The 24,359-nt window shown below is 39.7% G+C and overlaps 1 protein-coding gene across 2 annotated transcripts in view; it reads right to left on the bottom strand.

Moving 5' to 3' along the window:
• Positions 1–24,359, bottom strand: part of SH3KBP1 (SH3 domain containing kinase binding protein 1) — a 338,970-nt gene that overhangs the window by 89,077 nt on the left and 225,534 nt on the right. For both annotated transcript variants that reach the window (XM_080909667.1, XM_080909666.1), the window contains exons 7-8: positions 17,582–17,657; positions 2,961–3,055 (exon numbers count right to left, since the gene is read on the bottom strand). In XM_080909667.1, coding sequence (XP_080765793.1) covers positions 2,961–3,055; positions 17,582–17,657 — 171 coding nt within the window. The remainder of the gene's footprint in view (positions 1–2,960; positions 3,056–17,581; positions 17,658–24,359) is intronic.

Consider the following 24,359-nt stretch of genomic DNA (forward strand, 5'->3'; position numbering starts at 1 on the left):
GTCCTGTTAGACAGGCCTCATGCCCAATGTCTTAATGAATAGTCACACTAGGCCTGTGACATCAGCTTTAAAGCCCTTGCTTAATAGCAGAGGAAACTGAGGTTCAGAGAGGTCAAGTCACATGGCCCAATGAGACATAACCAGAACCTGTGATGTTGGGAGCCAAACCTTGGTTTCTCTGAGCTAGAAGCCTATATGACTCAACATATCTTACCATGCTACTTTCGAGGTCAAGAGTGGCAGAAATTTTATGATAGCAAAAACAACATCCATATCAGAAGAGCATAGTAATAGGCCTGTTTTCTCCTAAGTTCATATAAAATAATAATGTAAACAAGATGATCAAACATAAATGGTCTTAGCTAAGCAGCAAGCTTGTAATGTACTTCATCAGTGTGTGTGAGGACTGCCTGTGATATTAGCTACTAAGAAGCAAACACACACTAAATAAGAAATGCTTTTTAACAGAGAAAACAATTAAGTGGGGAGTCAGAGGCCATCTCTACAGGGATGCTTATGCCAAGGTCATTCGAATAAGGACACAGGAATAAGATGGGAACAAATGGTCGGTTTCTCAGAAAAAGGTAAATGTCTCAGAGAAGAACTGTCATATCCCCAGACTGGATTTTGCCATAAATGAGAGGAAAGCCATTGAAGACTATGGTTGGCACACAGAGGTCACAGATGAAGCATTGTTACAGAGTGTCAAAAAGAAGGTGCTGGGTGCTAAGGATGGATAGTGGGGCAGGAGAAATTACCTCACCTCTCCATGCTTTACCATCTCAGGTGCTGAGAGGAGGCTCGGGCTATTTCTCAGTTCAATTAAGCGAGCCTGGGCTCATTTACATACTCAGGAAGTTGATCAGGAAGAGAGCTTGGAGGGGAAATTAGGAACAAAGTGCCCAAACAGTATGGATCGTCTCAGCCTAGAGTACCAATGTACAATAGAGGAGCTGGCAGCATCACATTATATTAGGAAACCACTTCCAAGGGTATTAACCTTTGAATGCAGAGATACTGGGGTGCAGCCCTCAGAGGACACGGTCTCCTGTTCATGGTTACCTGCTAAAAGACTGGGACTGGTAGCAGTTGCTATTCAGACCAAGCTCTCCCTTACCCAAATACATTCCTTTTTCTAAGTTTGAATCATAGGCTGAAACATTCAGGACACAATGTCCACCAGTGGTGAGGCCTGGAGTATAGAGCCTTAAAGTGAAAATCCATCTTCAGGTAAAGGAGAAACCAAGGTGGTATTCCCTTTTCTCAAACTGTCAGAAATGTTATTAAAACACTGAGTTTTCAATTAAGAGGCTTCCCCTCCTTCTAAAACCAAAAGAAATACAGACAGTGAGTCCATTCCCTACTGCAAAGAATGGCAGTTACTTAATTCCTTGGTTCTCTGTCATTATAAGGGGAAAGTGCTCGATTCCTTTCCCAGCATGACTACAACCAATTATCAGTGTTAATTATTAAACTCTTCGCATTATGCTTCACACCCATTTAATAACTTGCTTATCCCCATTTGTTTGGCTACAGGACTGATTAAAAATAGGAAATGTACTATGTAGAATAGAGCCACCTCCCTAGGAGAGGAGGTTGGTGTTAAGACACGGCACTGCCTCTGACAGCCAGGAGCAGGAGCAAGAAGAGCATTGCCCCTCCTCTCCTTTCAACACCCACAGTTACACTGAACTAAGTTAGGGAGAAAATAGCTCCCAGGTTAAAAAGATGGATGAGTTCTTAGAAGGGGGAATAATTTACTATTCTAGAAAGGTGTTTGCATAGCTGTAGTGTTGTTCTGCACTTTATACAGACTACATTGCCTATCAGACATTCTCCCTAAGACACAAACAAACAAAACAACAACAATAAAACCCAAAAATCCCTAGATGGTTGAAAAGCTTCTAAATATCTGGAGCTCTGGAGCAATTCTTGCACTGTCATCTAGGGGTAGCGACAGGCGACACCACAGCAGCATCCTTTCCACTGACAACGCTTCCTCATCCCATAAGAGCCTGGTGACAGGGGTAACCTCTAAGTCATTCTGGTGTGTAGAGAGTAACTAACGTTTTTCAGCTACTTACCTGGACCAAAAACAAAAACAAAACCCACTTTCTACATCTTGAAGACTGCCTGGCTTCTTCTCATTGTACTCAACCATCATAAAAATCCCTGTACTTCAGAGCAAAGCACTGTTTGTTCTACAAACCACTTGACTACTATGACTTTTTAGCTACCAGTATGAGTAGCACTGCGTGAAAGGAGAAACAGTGTGTGGTCAAGACCTTACAAAACTGCTTTGCTTCCCACAGATTTTACCGCTCTCTGGGATTTCACAAGGCTCTGGCTTAAACGATAATAAAATCTTCCAATCTTTTTAGCCCAAACAAGACAAGCAAAATTCTCTCACGCACTCTATCAGTCTTTCATCTGAATAGCAAACATTCTTGAAGGGTTTGCTGCCTATGAGGCATGACCAGCCTTTTAAGAGCCTCTCCTCGAGTCCTTGATGACACAGGCCACTCAGCCTGGCCACTGTAGAAGGCAGAACCCACAGCTAAGTAAGCTGCCTTTTGGGTCATTCCATCCAGAACAGACTCTTCTCCAGGGTCATGTAGATATGCAGCTGGCCCTGAGGTACACAGAGATCTATTGGATTCTCAAGTAGGTTTATTTTCTGGGACTTGACCTGAGTAAAAAAGAAGCAAATTTCCCTTACAAGGTCAAGAACATAAAACCGAATGTTACAAGGTCTAAAACAAGCCACTCACGGTGGTCATATCTATGCTCTTAGCACTGGGGAGAGTAGAGCAAAAGGAATGGAAGTTCAAGAGCAGCTTGGGTTATATAATAAGACTCTTTCTCAAAACAAAATAACATGGCTAAAATGAAAACGTATAGTCTATACATGTTCCAAAGCACATGGCAATTCAGAAGGCGGGAGAAAAATCTTTGTTTACCTTATTGATGAGGGTCACTATATCTCCTTCCTTGATTGTCAATTCGTCATCATTCTGTGCCTCATATGGAAATATTACTTTGCAGTAATCCTTGGCTGCAAGAAGAACAGAAAATACAACCTTTAAGGTATTTCGTCTAATGAGCTGCCCTAGTTGAAAGTGCTCCCTTCCATATTAACCTCAAGAAAAAGGTATGCTCAACAATATATTATAGCTATATAAGGGACCATCCTCAGAAGGAGACCTAAGAGTGTTTATGGTGGGCTCATGCATATGTATTTTACCCTCACAAATAATAGAACAACAAGCATGCCATGGGATGCTTTGCTTTTATCAGATAGAAAGGCAAAAGATTGTCCTTCATCTTGAGAAAGAAGATGTGAACTATCTGATATTTTCTGAAGATATTTGCATGGGTCAAACTGAATTTTTTCCCATTGTCTTATTTCATATATTACAAAATCAGAAAGGAGGCCTATATATCTGTTATAAAGCCAACACAGCAAATAAAACAATAAGGAATTACCTCTCACACTTTGTATTAAGAGATAAATGCCAATGTATTTGCATGTAAAAACTGTCAACCATAAGCAGCCAACAAATATTACCAAAACACTTTGTTTTTATTCTTCTCTTATAGACATCCTTTCCATCCTTCTGGTCCCCCAACTTCCTCTTTCCCCCAGATCAACTCCTCCTACATTTCCCTTCAAATAGAAGAACAGGCTTCCCAGGCATATCACCAAACATGGCATGACAAAATACAATAAGACTAGGCACAAACCCTCATATCAAAGGTGGGCTGGGCAATCCAGTAGGAGGAAAAGATATCAATAGCAGGCAAAAGAGTTAGAGACACCCCTTATAACCACTGCTGAGAGTCCCACAAGAACACCAAGCTACAGAGCCCATAAGGTATATGCAAATGACCTAGCTCAGAACTATAAAGGGTCTATGACAAGCACCAAAATGATTTTATGCACCTTTGTGTAGGATAAGTGAACTTATTCGTGTATTACTCATGGTTTCTTTGTACAAACGTACTTGTTTATTTATAAGCAAGAGATTATCTAGTCCTCATTGAAGAGAGAAAAGGTACTTTGGTCATTCAAAATCAATTTAAGTATTACTGAGCAGATATTATTGATTTTAAATTAGTTCTGTCAAAAAGCATCAAGTAAGAAGCCAGTGAAACCCTTTGTAATGGATTTGGGAAATGAAGACTGGGCAAACCAAGTTTTCATGACCCAGGACCGAAGGTAGAAAGAAAAACTCAAGGAAATTAGTATCTTCTAGAGCAGACAATTGCTATATTCTCCAGCAGAGTTCAAAAGTACCATGGTTCTGTTAGAATATTTTCAGATATCTCTTAAGAGTTAGGCTCCATCCTACATCTAGACCATAAACTACAACTCTACACCTAAATGTCAATTAAATTGTTCCTGGTATATTTTATACAATCTCTCTTTAATCAGAAATAGCAAAGCTTTCCCATGTCTCAATTGGTTAGATGATCTAAAGGGAGGGAAAAAGTTAAACATCTTTAAATGGGATAATGACAATTCTTCACCAATTTTCCAATTGACTATGATAGTGAAATATGACTTCCCAACCTCAAAATTTCAAACATGAACACACAATATTATTGAAGAATTGCCCTGCAGAATCCCAACTCTATGAAAATCATAGACATCTTTGAAAGAATGACCAACAAAGAAAGAGTATTCCATGTCTTTTTGTCTTTCAGTGAAAAGGTTAATAAAATGCAACCAACCACTGTGGATTAACTTCCCAGCAGCCATTTCTAGCCCTTCATGTCCTACTTGACAGAATCCTCATTTGCTCAAGTTTATTCTGTCCTGGAAAGGGATGTTAATCTTCCATTCAAGTACTAACAAGGATCAACCCTGCTTAGCTTCTAAGATCAGGCATATTCAAGATGGCAAGGCTATAGACAAATACTATCTTACTCCATTTTGTTACTGATTTATTTAGGGGCAAGACGCAATCTTCCAGTCAATAAAATCTATAAAAGGAAATGTTAGAGATGGCGCCACTAGATTTTGTTGCCTAGAGATGTAAGGCAAAGAGTAACCTGCCTTTGATAATTTTGTTTTGTTTGCAGTGCTATATAAATAGAGCTCAGAGCCAGGGGTATGCTAGTTGAAGACTCTACCACTGGGACCAATCTACCTGCTACTTGAGGCGTCTAACACAGTTTTATCATTGTTGAAAAGCAAGATAATGTTTTACACAGTTGTAATCATATGTGAATATTACAAAAAAAAGCAAAAAATTTGATCCTAAGTCCTGACAGTATTGAGCTACCTTTCAAGTTTATCAGCATCAGGAGGCCCTTTGCTCTGAACCTCTTACCATGCAGCATAGCAACCCAATTGTTTTTCACTTTTTGTGATCCACTAGGCAGGGATTCACTCAAAACAGAAGCATACTAACATAAAGGAACTTGATTCAAATTATCCCAATATTTTTCTTAGTGCAATATACCTCCTTGCCATCACTCTCTACCAAAAAGAAGCCTCTTGCTCTGTCATTTCCTTTTCCTTCACCTCTGACCTTTCTGTTTCAGGGCACAGCCTATAGGAGTATGCCATGGAATTCCATTGTAATCACCAGAATAGAAATATTGCTAAGTAAGAGCTAATGTGCTTTTAATTTATTTCACAGGGCCATTTTATCTTATACTTACAAATTCCCTGTAAGTTATGAAGGGCATATTTGTTCTACATTAAAAAAAAAAAAACAGGTTTTACTAAGTATAAGTTTAAAGGAGGGGAAAATAGACTATACACATAAAGAGATAAAGGAGAAAATAGAATAGGAGGATTAAATGGGGAAGGGAATGAGAGAGTAGGTAAAGGAAGAAACATGGGGAGGAACAGCTGACACTAATGGACATTTTAAAGACTACATAGAAACCTAATACTATAAAAGTTTCCAAAATTATATACATATATGGAAGACACTGAAGTCCCTATGTAATGGGGGAGACAATGACCCACACAGACATCTTATGCCGCCAAGTACAACACCCAGTGCCAGGAATAAATTACATCTTGTTAAGTTGTTGGCCAAAATGTCCCTAACATGTCCCCCTTCGAATATCACAAGCTATTGCCAAGGCCACTGGTTGTTTTCCCCAACCCAAAGGGAAGGTCCTACTGATGAGGACAACACTGATTTTACTGAACTGGTGCACAACTAGAACTTTTACCCTTACTGACTAGAGTTCATGCTGCTACAAGGTACTTTGTATTCTTCCAGTGGAGAAACATAATATTGTCCAGCTACAAAATCTCTGACCTGATAACTGAGACTTACTGCAAGATATACTGATGGGATTGTGGCACAAATATTATGGGAGTAATTAACCATTGGATTTCAGACCCACTCCATGAGATAGAACCCACACATGGCACTGCTAAAGTGGTCTAGAACAGGACACTAGGTCATGAGCACTAGGGGAAAACCAAATACTATTATCCTAATGACATACAGGTATATCCATGGATTGATGTCTCATTCAACCTTCATCCAAGTAGCCTTTTCTTGCAGCATATGGTTATTAACACAGAGGCCCACAACTAGACAATGCACAGAAGGCAAGGGACTCAGAAGCATTCAGTCTTAAATGGGATGTCTTTATCAAATGTCTCCTCTCAAGGCTCAGGATCTATGCAGAAGAGGAGGTAGGAAGATTGTAAGAGACAAAGGTGGTGGATGATTCCAAGGAAATAATGTCTAAGAAACACAACAGGACCTATGCACATATGAGCCCACAGAGACAGCAATATAGGCCATGTACAGGTTTGAGACAGACAGGGTCCCAGAACTGAGAGGGGAAAGGAGACATGGGGTCCCACCCATAACCAAGAAGCAATTTGCAACTGATACCCACTGGCAAAGGAAAACTCGGTTTTCCTCAATGACATAACGTTGCGTATATGAACCACATTCCTGGGCAATTCACATGTCCGGGAGTAGTTGCCCAATGCAAAACAGATTCTGTGGGTTTTTTTTTTTTTTTGTTTTGATTTTAAAGAGAGAAAGGGCATGAAGTTTGGTAGGCAGGGAAATGGGGAAGATCTGGGAGAAACTGGGAGAAGGAAAAGATTAGGACTGTGGTGGTTTGAATAGGTTTGGTCCCCATAGAGTTATGAGTTGAAATGCTTGGCCCCTAGGGGGTGGCACTATTAGGAAGTGTGGCCTTGTTGGAGGAAATGTATCTCAGTGGGGAAGCTTTGATACTTGTTCAAAAACAAATACATATGCAAAATCACTATTAACTTCAAATGTGTGGTAGTAAAACCTTCTGGATGTTATTCCCTATTTCAATTCAAATATTTTCTGACTCACTACCATGCAAATGATGCAGCCAACTAGTTCTGGAGCCTGAGTCTATGATACACAACTAAGACCAAGTGGAACTTCCTGTCCTCACATGGAAGTGATAATCTAATGGTTAGATAAAGGGGAGGAGAGGAGAATGCCAAAAAAGAGAAGACAAATATACAGGTCACTTGATGGTGGGGGTGCTGCCACTGTGTTTCACAGAATGGCAAGATTATGCACATGCAGAAAAAAGTTCCCAGAAAATAATGATTCTAAATCCTTTTTGGAAATGAAAAGATTCTAACTTCTAAATGAGTAGCAAATAGATAGAAAAGAAAGGACTGAAATTAAGTTTTGCAAGCAAGCATTTCCCATCAATTCATTAATTTGATTGATTTAGATAGTCTGAAATCAAGTAGGAATGGGTATACACGCAAACAGAAAGAAAGGCACAATTTACATAGCAATTGAAATGACTTTGTTGTTACTTTTCCTGGATGATTAAAATTTCAATGAATTCGATAACCTAAGTCAAAATTTCTAAGTTTCTTCTGAGAGCTTTTTGTCTTATAGTCTTTAATTAATCTGATAAGAAGCAAAGCCTTTTTCTTTCCAGAAATGAAACAAAACAAATCATACAAACATATTTAAACGTCTATACAGCATGAGAAGGTTCATAGACTCCCACCACATTACTCCCAGATAGTGTTCCTCAGCCATTTTAATGATAAGCTTTAAGCCTTTTACCTTTTAAATTTAATTGCATTTATCTATCTATCATCTATTTATACATTTGTGTGTATGTGTGCAAGAAAAACTGTGTGTATGTGCACGTGTGCATGTTCATTGTGTGTGTACATTATGTGCATGTGCATATATGTGTGTTCGTGTGTGCACATGCGTACTGAGCATATGTGATGGTCAGAGGACAAGTGGTAAGAGCTGTCTTCTCCTTCTACCCTGTGATCTATAGGGATAAACCTTATGGTGTCAGTCTAAGCAGCAAGTACCTTTACCCACTGAACCACCATGATAGCCTTCTTTGCTTTTTGAGAGAGGATTCTCATGTGACCTAAGCAGGCCTCACATTTACTATACATAAGTCCAAGTTGGTCTTGAACTTTATGGTGATTCTCCTAATAGCTGAAGTGCTGGGCTTACAGACGTGTGCTATCACATGTGACCAGCTTTCAAATTTTTAGGAAACTTGCTCAAGTAAGAATTTCAAAGAACTTCAAGTATGATTCATCCTTCCTCTCCCTAAATCATTATTTCAGTCTCTACACATTGGGAAATTTTCATGTTATTAAAAACAAATCATTAAAGAAACCAAACTAGCAAAATGTTGGACATAGTACTACCCGAGGACCCAGCTATACTATTCCTGGGCATATACCCAAAAGACGCTTCAACATCTAACAAGGACACATGCTTCACCATGTTCCTAGCAACCTTATTTATAATGACCAGAAGCTGGAAAGAACCCAGATGTCCTTCAACAGAGGAATGGATACAGAAAGTGTGGTACATATACACAGTGGACTACTACTCAGCTATTAACAATGACTTCATGAAATTCCTAAGCAAATTGATGGAACTTGAAGCTTTCATCCTGAGTGAGGTAACCCAGTCACAAAAGAACACTCATGGTACATACTCACTGATAAGCAGATACTAGCCCAAAAAGCTCAGAATATACAAGAAACGATTCACTGAAACTATGAAACTCCAAGAGAAGGCCAGAATGTGGATGCCTCATTCCCTCTTAGAAGGGAGAACAAAACACTCATGGGAGGGAATAATGGGAAATAGAGGAGCAGGAATTGGAGAAAAGATCATCCAGAGATTACCTCACCTGGGGATCCATCCCATATGCAGCCACGAAACCCACACACTATTGCTGATGCCAAGTAGTGATTACTGGCAGGAATTTGATATGGATGCCTCCTCAGAGACTTTGCCAGCATCATACAGATATAGAGGATGATGTTTGCAGCTAACAATCAGATTGAACACGGGGACCCCCAATGAAGGAGCTAGAGAAAGGACTGAAGGAGCTGAAAGGGTTTGCAACCCCATGGGAAGAACAAAATAATCAACTAAGCCAACCCAGGGACTAAAACACCAACAAATGAGTTTTCATGGAGAGACCCATGGCCCCAGGTACATATGTAGCAGAGAATAACATTCTCTGGCATCAATGGGAGGAGAGGCCTTTGGTCCAGCAAAGGTTCTTTTTCCCAGTGTAGGGGAATGCCAAGGTGCTGAGGTGAGAAAGGGTTGTTGGGAAAGGGATCACCATGATGGAGGCAGTGGGAGCAGGGGATGGGAGTGGTGGAAAGGGGCTAACACCTGACTTGTAAATACAGAGACTATCCAAGAAAAGTAAAGAAACCATACTCACATGCTCACCTTCTCTGACTCACTCAATCTAGATTTATAATAGATTAAAGAGAAAAAAAACAGCTTAAAACAAATAACCCAAATCCTTCTGCTTAAAAAATAAAAATAAAAACAGAACAAACAAAATAAATATGTCAGTAATCTGAACACATACATATGAGGATATAACTTTGAATCCAAAACACTCACTGGGCTCACTTTCAACCTTTGAAGGTGTTCCGAACCCAAACACTCAGCCTCTAGCAGAAAGAAAGCTCTCCAGAGCATTGTGGTAACAGTGCAAAGGACCAGGTCATACCTAAAACTGGAGTTTCACTTTCCACTGAGACATTATAAAATAGGATCAGGGGCTAGGGGGATGCTCAACGGGAACAATGCCTGCTGTGTACACCTGAGGACCCAAGTCAAATAAGCAACATATATAAAAGCTGAGCAGTCTCGTACACCTGCCTGGAATCTCAGTGCTGGGCAGGGGTAGTAGTGGGGACAGGTGGATCCTGGGCACTCTCTGGCCATCCAGTCTAGTTGAAATTGTAAGCTTTAGGGTCAGTAAGACTCTGTCTCAAAAAGCAAGGCGGAAGGCAAGGTGACTAGGGGAGACACTCAGTATCATCCTCTGACCACCACACTCATGTGAGTATGTGCACACACACATACACATACACACACACACACACACACACACACACACACACACACACACACACAAGCAAGCACATTTTCAACCATGTGCATGAACACAAACACACAAACAGACACACACACACACACACACACACACACACAAATAACTCTGTGATGTAGACTTTCCCTAACATCATAATTCTGCCCTTCAGTGGATAAGTATTTTCTAAGTCACTACCAGTTTGTACTTTTAAGCAGAGCTCCAGAGAACAGAATCATTTCAAATTTCACATGCCATATCATATGTACCTCCATTACTAGGGTGTTATGGTATTATGCCCAAACACTCAAATTCTGCAGCAAATGTATGACCTATATCACCCTAAGTAAGAGAAATAAATAACATACTGGTATATGTCAGCCAAGAACAGGTTTCATCACCCTACAAACACTAAAACCTTTTCATTCTTCGAGATTTTAATATCTCGGACTCCATGTAGGAGTGGTATTCTATCATGCTTTAAGGACAACAGACTAAGGTAAGTAAGACCAGTATCTGGCTTCCAGGGATCCAATCAAGTGGCAGAAATGAAGCGTGCATAAATCTAGTTCTTGAAAATGTGACAGCAGGGAAGGGATGAGAGCCACCCAGTCAGCTCAAAGCATCAGAATGTCAGAAATGGAATAATAACCTCCACTGTCAGACATGGAACCCTGTCCTTTGGGGGTAAAATGGAAGTGAATTTCCACAATACTATAGGGAACTGACCATAGGGCCAGGACTTGGGGGGTGGTTCACCACCATTCCCCATGGTCAAAGCTGCGTGGGACATCTGCTCCCACAACTTCTTCGATCCCTTTCCTAGTATCTGAATCTTCAAGACTTCATAGGATGAAGACTCTATCTACCAAATAAGAAATATGCTAATTCCCATTACCAGGGAAGCTTAAAACATCCTGGTCTCAGCCTGAGGTTCTCATACTAGAGTGGACAATGGCCTCAGACATAGGACTTGAAGAAACAGAGCACTGACCCCACCCTCAGCGTCTGACTTGGGGTAGGCCACGCAGATTTGCATTTTGGACAAGGTTTCCAAGCTGTGTTTTTGCTGCTACTAGTCCTGAAATCCACTGTGAGAATCACTGTCTAGTGTTGTATTATGTTAGGAGTGTGGTTATAGTAGGGGCTGGGAGAATAGACCAGTGCAGTAGTGGTACTGGGGTTGGTTGTGCTGCTATATTTAAACAAGGCCTCTAGCTCTGGATCATATTTTGAGCATCCAGGGGTAGCAGGAGGGGTCAAATATATATTAGATTTACTATAAAGTCAATAAATGTCAATTGGGCATCAAGAAGGAGGGTAGTTGTAACAAGGCCCTAACAGAACTTTCTATACAAACACACTAGTAGTTCAAAACTGGGGCTCTGCTGTGGAAACATGTCCTCCAAAGCCATGCATTCCTGAACTTAATTACTAATGCAGGAATGTTGGGAGATGGTGCTTATTTGGAGGTTTTTAAGTAATGAGGATTCTACTCTTATAAATGGATTAACTCTGGTTATAAAAGGGATAAAGATTATGAGTTCAATCTTTTCCCTTTATTTGTGTGGTGTGTGGGGTGTATGTGTTTGTGGTACATGCATAAGAACATGTAGGTATGTATGCACATGCCCATGCATACAGAGATAAGGATATTGGGCATTGTCTTCTATTGCTCTTTGCCTTGTTGGAATAGGAACTCTCAATGAATCATAAGATCATTATTTTGGGTAGGCAGGCTGGCTGGAGAACTATCTGAAGTACTAAACTCTCAGGATCCTCCTGTTTTCGCTCACCAACCTGCGGTTCACTGGAATGGTCAACCATACCTGACTTTAAATATAGGTTTTTAAATATAGATTTAAACTCAGGCACCTATACATGCATTCTTACTCACTAAGCCCTCTTGCCAGCCTGTTTTGTTTGTTTAAGATAGCATCCCATGCATCTGGATTGGCCTCAGACATTATATATGAGGATTACCTTGAACTTCTGACCCTTCTGTCTAGAGTGCTGTAATTACAAAGACATGTACTACTATGCCAGTTTTATGTGTTGCTGCCACTGAATCCAGTGTCTTGTGTATAGTAGACAAGTACTTTACCCACTGATGGACATCTCCAACCTCATTCTTTCTGGCCCATGGGATACTTTTCACCATGTTATAAAACAACTCAACAGCCATCACCAGACATATTCCCTTTAATCGCCTAGACACAAAAACCATGAGGTAAACAGATTTCTACCACCTATGAACTGTTCAGTCTGTAGAATTCTACCATAGTAACAAAACAGAGAGATAGTTAGGCTTTCTAAGGGACATCGGCAATACCTTGAGACAGCTTTGATTGCCCCAACAAGAGAGGAACAGGCTTCACTGGCATCTATCGAACAAAGGGCAGGAATGCTGATAACTACTCTGTGATGTACACAGGACAGTCTTCAGGATAAAGAATGATCTGGCCCACATGTAAATATATTCAATCTACATTCAGAATGAATTCAGACATGGAAACAAAACCTTGAGTGTACATTACCATATTTGTCAATTCCAACCCAACAGTTTCCCTTACGAAGAAGCTGACTGTTCAATTGCCTTTGATCTTAGACACTGCTGGGAACTTGTCTTTTCAATTATGTCCCAAGCATTAATTAGAACACCCTTTCACTTTCGTGTTTAAAAAAGAAGCATTGTTTCAAAAGAATAAAATGAAAACCTGAGAAGCAAAGCCTTTCTGTTCAAGCTCAGAGTAGAGGCTGGGGCACTGTTCTCTCATCGGCAGCTTTGTCTGCTCAGATGAAAAGCTTGGAGACTTTGGGAAAAAGCCAGCCATCAGGAAAACAGGAAGCCTTTCTTCTCCAAGAGAACTGAAGTTGAAAGGTCGATTTCTAACAACCTAGGGAGCTGGGCCCCATCATAGGAAAGCCCCCACTATGAATCCAGTGAGCAGATGTATTGGGGGTGATGAAAGGTGTTTCCTAGGAAGAGAGGGGACTTTGGGGGAGATTGAGCATGAGGGTTCTGGTACACAAAAAGGCATCAGTGGATAAAGAGGAGATGTGCTTCATATGGGATGTGTCCAAATCCCTAGATACGGTGTGATTGAGATATGGGTAGAGGAAGTGAGTAACCTCCCCCTCCTCCCAAAATGTCAGAAGTCATTTAAAAGTCTCCATTTGCTCAACCTCCCCTCATTATATATCCAGTATGTCTATGACACTCTTCTAGGCTGCATGATGGGAAAATCAAATGGAGTATCTCTCCTAAACATAGAGGTATCAACAATCTAATGGTACCAATGAAGGACCTTGTGTCACTACTATAGACAATAATTTCCAAAAGGCAAGTCAGTGGTCTCAGAGGTAGAGCAGATGTCTAGTCACTAAGTGAGCAAGGTATAACATGGAAAACTCACATCTCCAATAATAGTTAGATTTTCCAAACCTACTTGTTCATCTAGAGCAGTGGTTCTCCACCTTCCTAATGCTATGACCCTTTAATATAGTTCTTCATGTTGTGGTGACCCCCAACCATAAAATGATTTTCTTTGATACTTCATAACTCAAATTCTACTACTGTTATGAATCATATTGTAAACAGCTGATATGCAGGATATCTGATATGTGACCCCTGTGAAAGAGTCATAGCTCTAATTTTATTACTGTTCTAAATCATAATGTAAATATCTGATATGAAGGATATCTTATATGTGACCCCCATAAAAGGGTCATTTGACCCCAAAGAGATTGTAACCTACAGGATAAAAACCACTGATTTACAGCTTTCTGCATCTATAATATTGAATAGTTCAGAAAGATGCTAAAGAGACCTGTCTTTGGGGCTATTTTTCTAACCTACAGAGGCCACAAATCTGTACCAACTGTAATAAGAAAAAGGAAGATACCAGATGTGATACGCTGAAGGCACCTCCAGGCACTTTGCTATGAATATTTAGATAGTTTTCCTCTTGTTATGAAAATTATGGCAATCTGTTCCCCAGCATGAATTGCTGATGAATTTCAGGATCATGAAAGCCTTTTGTTTGGGGGTGGGGTAGGGAGAATGTTCCCTGCTTAAATAAATCTGGATTACTCAAAAAATACCAACTCACATGAGTATTTTGAGTCATCATAACTCTGAATCCTGATGTGGGCCTGTGGCTTAGTGTGCTGAGGAGTCTGGCTGGCAGGAGGAAACAGCTCTCCTCTGTCCTGCTAGGCGTCCTTTGCCATAGCTTTCTATTTTAGGCCAGAAGAAAGAAGTAAGTAGGTTGCCTGGGTCATTTCCTAAGACTCTCCAACACTTTGTAACCTTCTACCTAAACATAGATGTGGCATCCAGAAATAGGAAACTGGTCTATAGATCGGAGGAATTACACTGGCTTAGTTTTCCATTAAATGGCAATCAAAGGAGAGCAATTACTCTTTTTTTTTTAATTTACTTTTGGCAAGGAAAGCCAAAGGGAGAACATATACAGTAAAATTCAACTGTCAAAGTTCTTGTCCCTAAATCCATGGAAAATGCCCAATAGTAAACAACAAATCCCTCAAGACCTTGCTGGCCTGATGTCCACCAACAGGCATATTAATATTAATTCTCATCAATGTCACATTTTCTCATAGAAATGTTCATGTACCTCTTCCTTTTGTCTCTCCCACTAGGTTGCTCAATATTTTGGAGTAGAAAAACCTTCCACACTGGGTCCTAAAGGTTTCAGGACTGAATGAAAGGGTGAAGCTTCTGGGAGACAACTAAGAGCTTTTCTTTTTCAACATTTTCTTAGTGCAACATTCTGACTGTGTACATAAAGCAGATCGTAAGAATAAAGGCCAGAAAAATTAAAGCAAGCTATCTGTCTGAGGCCATTTCAATAACTAATAACAGCTGGTCCTCATAGGACTCTAAGGCAAAATACTCCAACCACTCTATAAAATCCCTTCTTTGCAAGTAACCAATTCCACCACCATGATGTTTTGGGAGAGCCAGGCACACAGACGGGGTTCATTGATATTTATAGGACTGAACAAGGCATGTGCTAAAAGCAGGCATCTACCAATACTTTAGGTAGCTGAGTATCTGCAACAGTGTATATCACCTAGCCCAAGCACCCCATCTTAGGCCCCATGAACTGAATGAAGTTCTCAGGACAGATGCCAAATATATCTTGAAGGCTTTACAAGGTTGACTGACTTTCAGATTTTGACTGAAAAGATAGAATGGTACAAATCTTTGAGAATAAAAATGGTCTAGGTCTATCTTCATCCTTCGTAATAACTATTTACCACCTACTCCTGTATCAGGTAAAGCCTTTGAAAAGTATATCCAGTAGATCATTAGTATTTACCAAACCAAAAGCTAAGAATGTCATCAGAGAACATCTAAATCCTATAGTAGAGATTTCTCTGATTTGTCCATAACCTGCTATTCCCACTGAAGTACTGTGTAAAAACCTTGATTTATGAATTTCTTTTGTTCTGCGGTTATAAAAAAAAAAAGTTCATCTAATTGTTTCTATATTGTAACATGCCATGCAGATCAACCTAAATGCATGTTCCCAGGCCATGGTCACTCATAGTTGGCTCAGCAGAGACTATCTCTCTGAGAGCTATGGTTTTCTGTCAAGGGCTTCAGCATTATTCTTAAAATATACCCTCCAACATGGGCACCAATAGGCACACGTGACTTCTGAGCACTAAGAAATGTGGCTGCTACTCTAAACTGAGATACATAATACATATAAACCACATATGACACTATGAGGGTATCACACTGGAGAAAGTATAGCATCTTATTAATAATTTTACAGATAACATATTTAAAAGGTTGTATGTACATATATTGACTTAAATAGAATATTTTAAATTAGCTTCTACTTTTTTTTTGGTTAGGTGTTTCTTTTATTTTTTTTATTTTTTTATTTTTTAACAACTTTATTTTACAAAACAAAGATAAATGTACAGATTTTAAACATTTTTTGCTTAAAATTATACATTTTTGTCAGTACTTTTTTTAGATTTTAACATAATTTTTATATAAAACTATATGAATATATTTTTTAGTCAGTACTTGATTTTTTTCAAGGTTTGGTTGTATGCCTTGAAAACTTAATAGTTACAATGAGCATAAAGTACATGTAAAACAAAATGTAACATGGAAATAGTTAAAGTTTTCTTGTTTTGTAAATATTTTTTTGTTTTGTTTTGTTTTCTTTATTTCTTGGACTTCATACAGTCTGTGAGTTGTTTCTGGGGGAGTGCAAGCCTCTGGGGTTAGCATCCCACTATCAGTGACTGCATATTATGTCTGTTCTTTTGTGACTGGGTTATCTCACTCAGGATGATATTCTCTAGATGCAGCCATTTTCTTAAGAATTTCATAAAGTCATTGTTTCTGGTGGCTGAGTAGTATTCCATTGTGTAAATGTACCATAGCTTCTACTTTTAATGTGGTCTCCAGAAGTTTTTAAATCATATACTGATTCATGTGACAGTTCTATTGGATCACACTGTCCTAAAATGAAACTAATCTTTTCCCATCTACTCACTTAGTCCTTCTAAAAGACTTGAGTCTGCTGCCTGAAATATCTATAGAAAGGTATTCTATAGCGCTGAAAGTTGCTATAGAAATATTGTGAGGTATTCAAGCAAAGACATCAAGCTGGAGAGATACTTCAGTGGTTAAGAGTGTGCACTGCTCTTCCAGAGAACTGGAGTTCAGATGGCTCAAAAATGACTCTAGTTGCCAGGACTCTAGTGCCTCTGATCTCTGTAGGCACTGAATTCATGTGCATATATCTCTATAAAAATACACATACATATACATAATTAGAAATACAGTGTCTTGGGAGTCCAGCATAAGTGAAACAAAAGTAATGTTAGTTTAGTGATTGCTCCTGGCAGCTCCCTGATGTGCTTTAGTTGGCATTCCTGAGGCCTTCAGCTACCTAACCTGTGCCAATATGGACAAACCTCTAGCTTTGCATTTGGCACAATGCACATGGCAGGAAAGAATCAAACTGCCCATATGAAAAACATAGAAGAATTCTGGTTCTATCTTAAGGTGCCAGTCTCCCCATGGAGATCAAAGGAAATGTGTGTGTGTGTGTGTGTGTGTGTGTGTGTGTGTGTGTGTGTGTGTGTTTACAGATATGCAAAAGCTTTCAGAGGTATGTAAGGACTTGGGGTAATTAAGGAAACTCACTCTTTGTCCTGCTGTCCATTTCTGTTTTCGATGGGTCTGGAGTTGATGTAGCTGGAGGTAACTTCTTCCCAATTGTCTGTGGAGAAAATAAGGTGATGGGGACACGTCAGGATGATTCACTTCATTAATCAAGGGAAAAAAATCAAATTCGCAATGAGAAAATCCCCAGATGTGGTCCTAGAAACCACAGCCATGAGTTGAGGCTGTTCTGTGGATAGGCTGCCACATATTAATGTTTCTTCTCCACAGTGACCAACAAGGGGGTAAAATAGATGAGAGAGGGGGTAAAATAATAGAGAAGGCTGTTGGTACCTTCTTTGTCTCTTGATATTTTTTTACAGGAGTGTTATTATTTTTAACAGACAAAATGGTACAGTTGTCTTTATGACAAACTGATCACGTTTATGGAGGCTAAGTCTCTAACCCAGTGCAGATGCTCCAAAATAACCCCACAGGGAAAAAATGGAAATACATGGAGAGAAATGAAGGGAGAGAACACAGGGATACGAGCTAGGGGAGGTAGAAAAAGAGGAAGGTGGACAAGGAGGCAGAAGCTAGACTGTCCAGATCCACTGGGCCTTATATTACTTCCTTTTTACCATCAGAGATTTCACTTACTTTGTGGGATACGAGCAACATAGTCTAATCTTTTTTGAAAGAGTCCATCTATCTCCTTAAACTAACGTAAGGTAGGTCTTCAGCTTCATTCTTACCAGTTGATTCGTCCTCCAAGGCCTAAAAGGTCCGTCCATACCTCAGATGTTCTGCACAATGATTTGTTTTATTAAAACATTCATACACACATACATGCACATGCAAACACACATACACACTTTGTGTTTGCTCTGACTTCCCTTATCTTTCATTTGTAGTGGATTCTATTATTTTTTATGAGTCATCCATAGGAAAAATTGAATACTGTCTCTGTCTAAAGATGTTCTTGAAACCACAGGCTATCTGGCAGTTCAGAACCCAAATCAGACACATGAAGAAACCCAATGGTTCAGAGGTGAGGGCTGTGCTCACTCTTCTATCTGCTGCTGACCCCATGTAAACATAATTAATGCCCAATGAAGTGTCCGCTGATATGAGTGAGAAACAGTTGTCACAACCAAGCAGCTAGGTAAACAGGCATTGTGAAAGTCAAGTCACTGGGAAAAACAAACTTTTCTATGTCTCTCGAGCATAGGAAGAGTAATAAGCTGTGTCATTTAAAAACTGCCATGGTTGGAATTTTTCTTCAAATGAAACTCGATCGCCATTTTTTTTGAAAAGGTTCTTCACATTGCAAACATTGAAACTAGCATTAAATATGCATAAATCACAGAAAGAGGAAAAGATAAACCAAATCTTCAGACCTTCATGAATTTTGAAAAACGTTTGTGACAGAAAGCCTTTCCATTTTACATGATGACATTTTTATTTAGTGCCACAAGTCTCTCTATATTGGGAAAAAAAAACCAGAAAACCCCAAATAATATGTAACCTTCCACCACTAAGTACACAGCTGACTAGTATTTTATGGTTCTATGAAAATATCAAGAAAAAAATGAAAAAAAAGTTGATGTTCTTCTGCTAGAAGGTCACATTATATGAAGAAACAGTTTGGGGATCATATTGAAAAGTGACGAGGGAACTCGGAAGCTCTGGAGCCACCGGTCACTGTCATCCCAGCCATAGGGCTGGAAGCGCACCTGCCAATCTCCTTGTCTCTCCTTTTGGGCAAGGAAGGCTGGAATAACGATGTCCACCATTACCGCATTAGGAAGAAGCAAACAAAACCAGCCTAGCTCTGCTCACAGTCCTAGAACAAACAAATAACCCACCAAAAGGAGATAGGAAATAAATGGCTTGGGCTTTAAGCCCAGAATGCCTTCTCCTGGAGATAGTCTAGCAGATCTTATTATTTCTCCATTGGTAAGCAGAGAAAGTGCTGCTCATGCCTGACTTCCTGATTTGCCAGAATGTTCCAAGTTATCAGCCACCATGAAAGAGCACTGGATAAATGGACTTAAAGAAAAAACCCTAATGCTCTCTGCTTTTTCTCTTCATTGTTTCAGAAAAATTCAGTGCAGTGGCTTCCAAGGGTCCCAGAAATATGGATTATGGTGAAGTCCATATTATGTTTATCTTCTGGAGAATGGTGAACCTTACATTCTTCATCTTTTTGAGCCATGGTTAGAAGTCTAGAAGGTATGCCATGTTCCTCTCAACTTAGTCTGGTCCCATAGGGATTCCAAAGACAGGAAGGACAGTGGTACTTCTCTGTTTGCTAGAAGTGACACTGGCTAATTAACTGGCAACACTTGAAAACTTGTCAACCTAGTACATTCCCAGGCCCTGCCCCAGACTTTCCCAATCAGAAACCCTGGGGATGGTGCCCAGCAGTCTGAGAAAACACTCCCTCCATAGTACTCTGATACATGTTCCAGTTTGAGAACCATTGACCCTGATGTAGCAGGAATTCTATTAGTGAGAATTTAATGTCCTTATTAGATTAAAAACTCGGTGCCTGTTTCCATACAAGATACAGCATAAAACATGTTTAATGTTTCCTCCCTTCTGTTTTCTCACTGATTTAAGAACTTAATGTTGCTGTTTAGACTACATGATCTGGTATATATAACTGAAGCTCGGCTACAAAGCAGGCCACATACACACATACAAATAAAACAGGGATTCTCATGCACACCTACTGCTCTACCTGGAAAACATCAATGGTTAGGCTTATTCTGGGCTGTGCCAGGGGCCTCAGGACCGCCTCTTGAGGCCTCTTCCACAGAAGAGGCAACTCCTCCCCTGGTGACTATCATAAGAAAGATGATTTGTCCAGGATAAGGAAGAGTGGGGCACTTGGGGGCGGTGCTGAAATGGCACATGACAGCTCCTGAGAGATCAGCTAGTGGCCTCATTTCACTGAATGACTTCAGGAGGAAGACCCTCAACTTCTACTCTCTACTTTGGACCAAAATTTCCTTTTGCTTTCTGTGGAAGCGCCTAAACATTTCCCAGCATTTCCCATGCTGACCTTCTGTGATCGAGCCCTGACCCAGGAGCCACTACTAGGAATGGCAGTGAGTATACGTATAGAGAAACACAGAGCTGAGTACGCCATAAATAGGCATTACTTTGGATATGCTTTAAGACTCGGTAGATACCACACTAGTATCACTTTTTGTCTGTCTCACCTACATCCTAAACTCCATTTAAAATCCAATTTAGGGGCTAGAGGGATGGGTTAGTAATTAAGGCATCTAACTGCTCTCACAGAAGATCCAGGTTTAGTTCCTAGCACCTACATTAGGTGGCAAACAGCTACCTGTAACTTCAGTTCCAGGGAGTCCAATGCCCTCTGAAGTCTGATGATATCTGTACAAATGTTACATATAAATTCATATAGGCACACAATATATGCATAAATTAAAATAATACATATAATTAAAAATAAATCCAGAATGAAAAGGACACAGATCCCAGCACCCTCTGAGAAGGTGACAATTATCTGTAACTCCAGTTCTGGGGGATCTGGTGTACTCTGATAGCCTCCAAGAGCACTGTGTGAACATGGGTTGCATCCATGCAGACAAAGTACCTATAGATGTTTTATATATACATATATGCATAAAATTTTTCAAAACAAAACCTAATTTCTAAAACAAACAGAAAATTTATTCCTTTGAAAATGATATTAATCATCTATCTCTAACTCTTGCCAAGATCACTAAGTAGTTTGGGGGGGGAGGGATCTTGTTTATAGTGGGAATGTCATATGAATGTGTTCCTAACTCCATAAGAGCCATCAAGACAGCATCAGAACAGATAAGCACCATATGATTTCACTTAGTAGAGCAAGTAACTTTTTCCCTTTTACATGCCAAGATAAAGACAATCACTGGTTTGAGTCCAGGAAAATAGTTTCCAACTGATGAATGTATCTGTTTCTCTTTGTGACTGTGGAATATGAATATAGCATGCTGCTCTAGTAACTGGTATAAAATCACTCCTCTGCTGTAATAATTCAGACACAAATTACCCTAAGTGTAATAAGTTTCTAATTACAGGACAATACTTAAATTCCCCCTCTAAAAGTCCCCTTTTCAAAGACTACACACAACTCTTACGATCCCAAGGCAGCCAGGATCATTGGGGCAGGGGTGGAGGCTCCCTGTGTCCAAGCAGTTGGCAGGGACTCCAAGTCCATAGGTCAAGCTTTCTGGCAACTGTTCTAGATGTGTATGATGGTCTGAGAAACTACATATAGCCATTACTCATGTACCTCACACAAATCCAAACACATGGGTAGAACCCAAGATCAAAGCTAGCTCTTCCATGATGTCCTTTAAACAACCCTGCCATCTGACAGTGCTCTTTCTCCTCCTGTCCATTATGGATTCATTAGAGTCTATTCAATACAAAGCAAGAAAACAGAGCAGAAGGCAGGAAGCTGTCAAGCACTGAGACAACTTTGTGGGGCTGGTTCTTCACAGTATGCTGAGGGATAGATACCCAGAGGGCACTATGGTTACCTTTACCCTACTCATCTCTAGGATATGGAGAGAAAGTACAGGACACAGGGATGGGGGAAACACAACACCATATCTACATGCAACACTATCTACAGCTTTTCAGCTTTTGTTTTCCGCTGAAATTCTCCTCTTTATTTTCACGAAATCCTTTCATGAACACGCATACTGATGGCATTATGAAGGGACTTCTTGGCCTTCAGTAGAGAGGAGTAGTAGCTGAGTATGTCAGAGCCAGATAAGAATGAGTATAAAGGGTCATCTTTACAATGGAGTGAGTGCCTTGTGGGCTCCCACTGGAAGGCTTCTTGGTTACATGTTTAACTGTCGGTCTGCCTGCATTTGGTGAACTTCACTTCAACTGTATCATGTCAACAACAAAAGATATGCCAAAGTAAAACACAATGTGGAGTTTTAAGAATAAAAGGCATGGTCCAGTACAGTAAACAAGAACATTGATAGTTCTAGGCCAGGGTCAGGTTTGCCTTTCATACACCTCTTGTGTTGGTATGTCAATTACAACATTCTCTGAAGAGCATTCTCTGAAACCTACTTTTTAGAAGTTGACTATGAGAAAAACAAAAGGTTAAGGATAGTCTTCTGGGCATGGTGGCACAAGCCTGTAAATCCAAGCACTTGGGAAGGCTGAGGCAAGAGGATTGTTGAATTCAAGGCCAGCTTTGGAAACATAGCAAAACCCTGCCTCCAAAAGGTAAAATAAATAAATAAAAGTAAAGGTTCAAAGATTATACATTTTTTCTGATTATGAAATTGAGTGTGAGACTTAAGAGATATTCAAATGATTTTCATTTACCTGAGTTGTCTTGAAATTTTAGAATCCAAATTCTGTTGCCTGAGATAGCTTGAAATTTTAGAATTCAAATTCTGTGGAAGCTCTTTGCCTGGCCACAGTTAAAACCCTGTCTGAATCAAAGCTGTTTTAGAAGCACTTGTCAACTATAACACATTTGGTAGTATAATACCTTTGTTTCAGAAACTGAGCAGGACCTAGACGTTCGTTATTTTCTTATTTTTCAAAATTTGAGGTTAGTAAGTGATTGCAGGGCAAAGTAGGGTGCCAGGGATACCATCTACTCCCTGCTAACCCTAGCATAAGCAACCTATCATGTCAAGTACAAAGACAGAGAATACCCTTCTTGACAAATCAGAGGACCTATTTACTTCCAAGAACCCCAGTGTTTTAGTCATTGTTATACATCAGTATTCCACAGCTTGGTCAATGGAAACAGCACTCTGCTGATACTGCAATCAATGTTTTCCTAGGCTCTATCACATTGGTTTTAATGCGCACACATGTGTCTGTATTTGCATACACATATGCACACACATGCATACACACATACATTTCATCCTGCAATAATATTCTTACCAACGAATCACTAAAATACATAATTCCTAACTGGGTAAATTCAGAAACCACTGAATACTGTTTAAGTTCTGTTGTTATTATTTAACTCTATTCTTAGGTTTCTCTCAGTGTATTCCAGTCTTCTCCAAGCACAGAACTTCTTTTACTAGCCAGTAATATACCACAAGAATGCATAGTCTACAGAACAAGTAGGTGAACACCATCCTTTTCTTAAGTTGTCTTCCCTATCTTCTCTGTGTCCTAGGATCATGACTTAAAACTGGCCTGCAATGACAGCTGTCATTATCCTTCCCAGTGGATCCAATAATAGAGTTTTGAGTGCACATCCCTCCCTTCCTCTTTGACTCTGATCTAGAGCCTGTAACTTGCTCAGGGATTACATCAATCATTTTCAGACAAAGATCCATTGATTGATCATAAAACAATTTTCAATCACCCTTTACACCTCTTAACACACCTGCATTAAAGCAATCAGAACACGTATTGCTATTTTATCACTGCTCATGGAAATCCACCAAGAAGAAATATGAAGAGTTACTTCTAATTCTTACACCATGCTATATCTTCCAACAGTTCATATCTTCTCTTATCTCTCAAGACTAATAGCAAACTTTCTCTAAAAACAGCATGACCTCTTGACTGAACTAGGGAGTCTTCCACCAGGCCTTCCATAGTTTCCTCTTTTAATCTGTCCATAAAAGGCTTTAATAACTTTCTACTACATATGTATACATATATGTGTGTGTGTTTATATATGTATAATTACATATACATGTACATATGAATGAGAGAATATGAGAGTGTTGCTTATGTAAAGAATTTGAGCCAGGCTCTGTTATTTATCATTGACTCTATTTCCTGCCAG

This window comes from Micromys minutus (genome assembly GCF_963924665.1).
Source record: "Micromys minutus genome assembly, chromosome: X".
Classification (NCBI taxonomy): domain Eukaryota; kingdom Metazoa; phylum Chordata; class Mammalia; order Rodentia; family Muridae; genus Micromys; species Micromys minutus.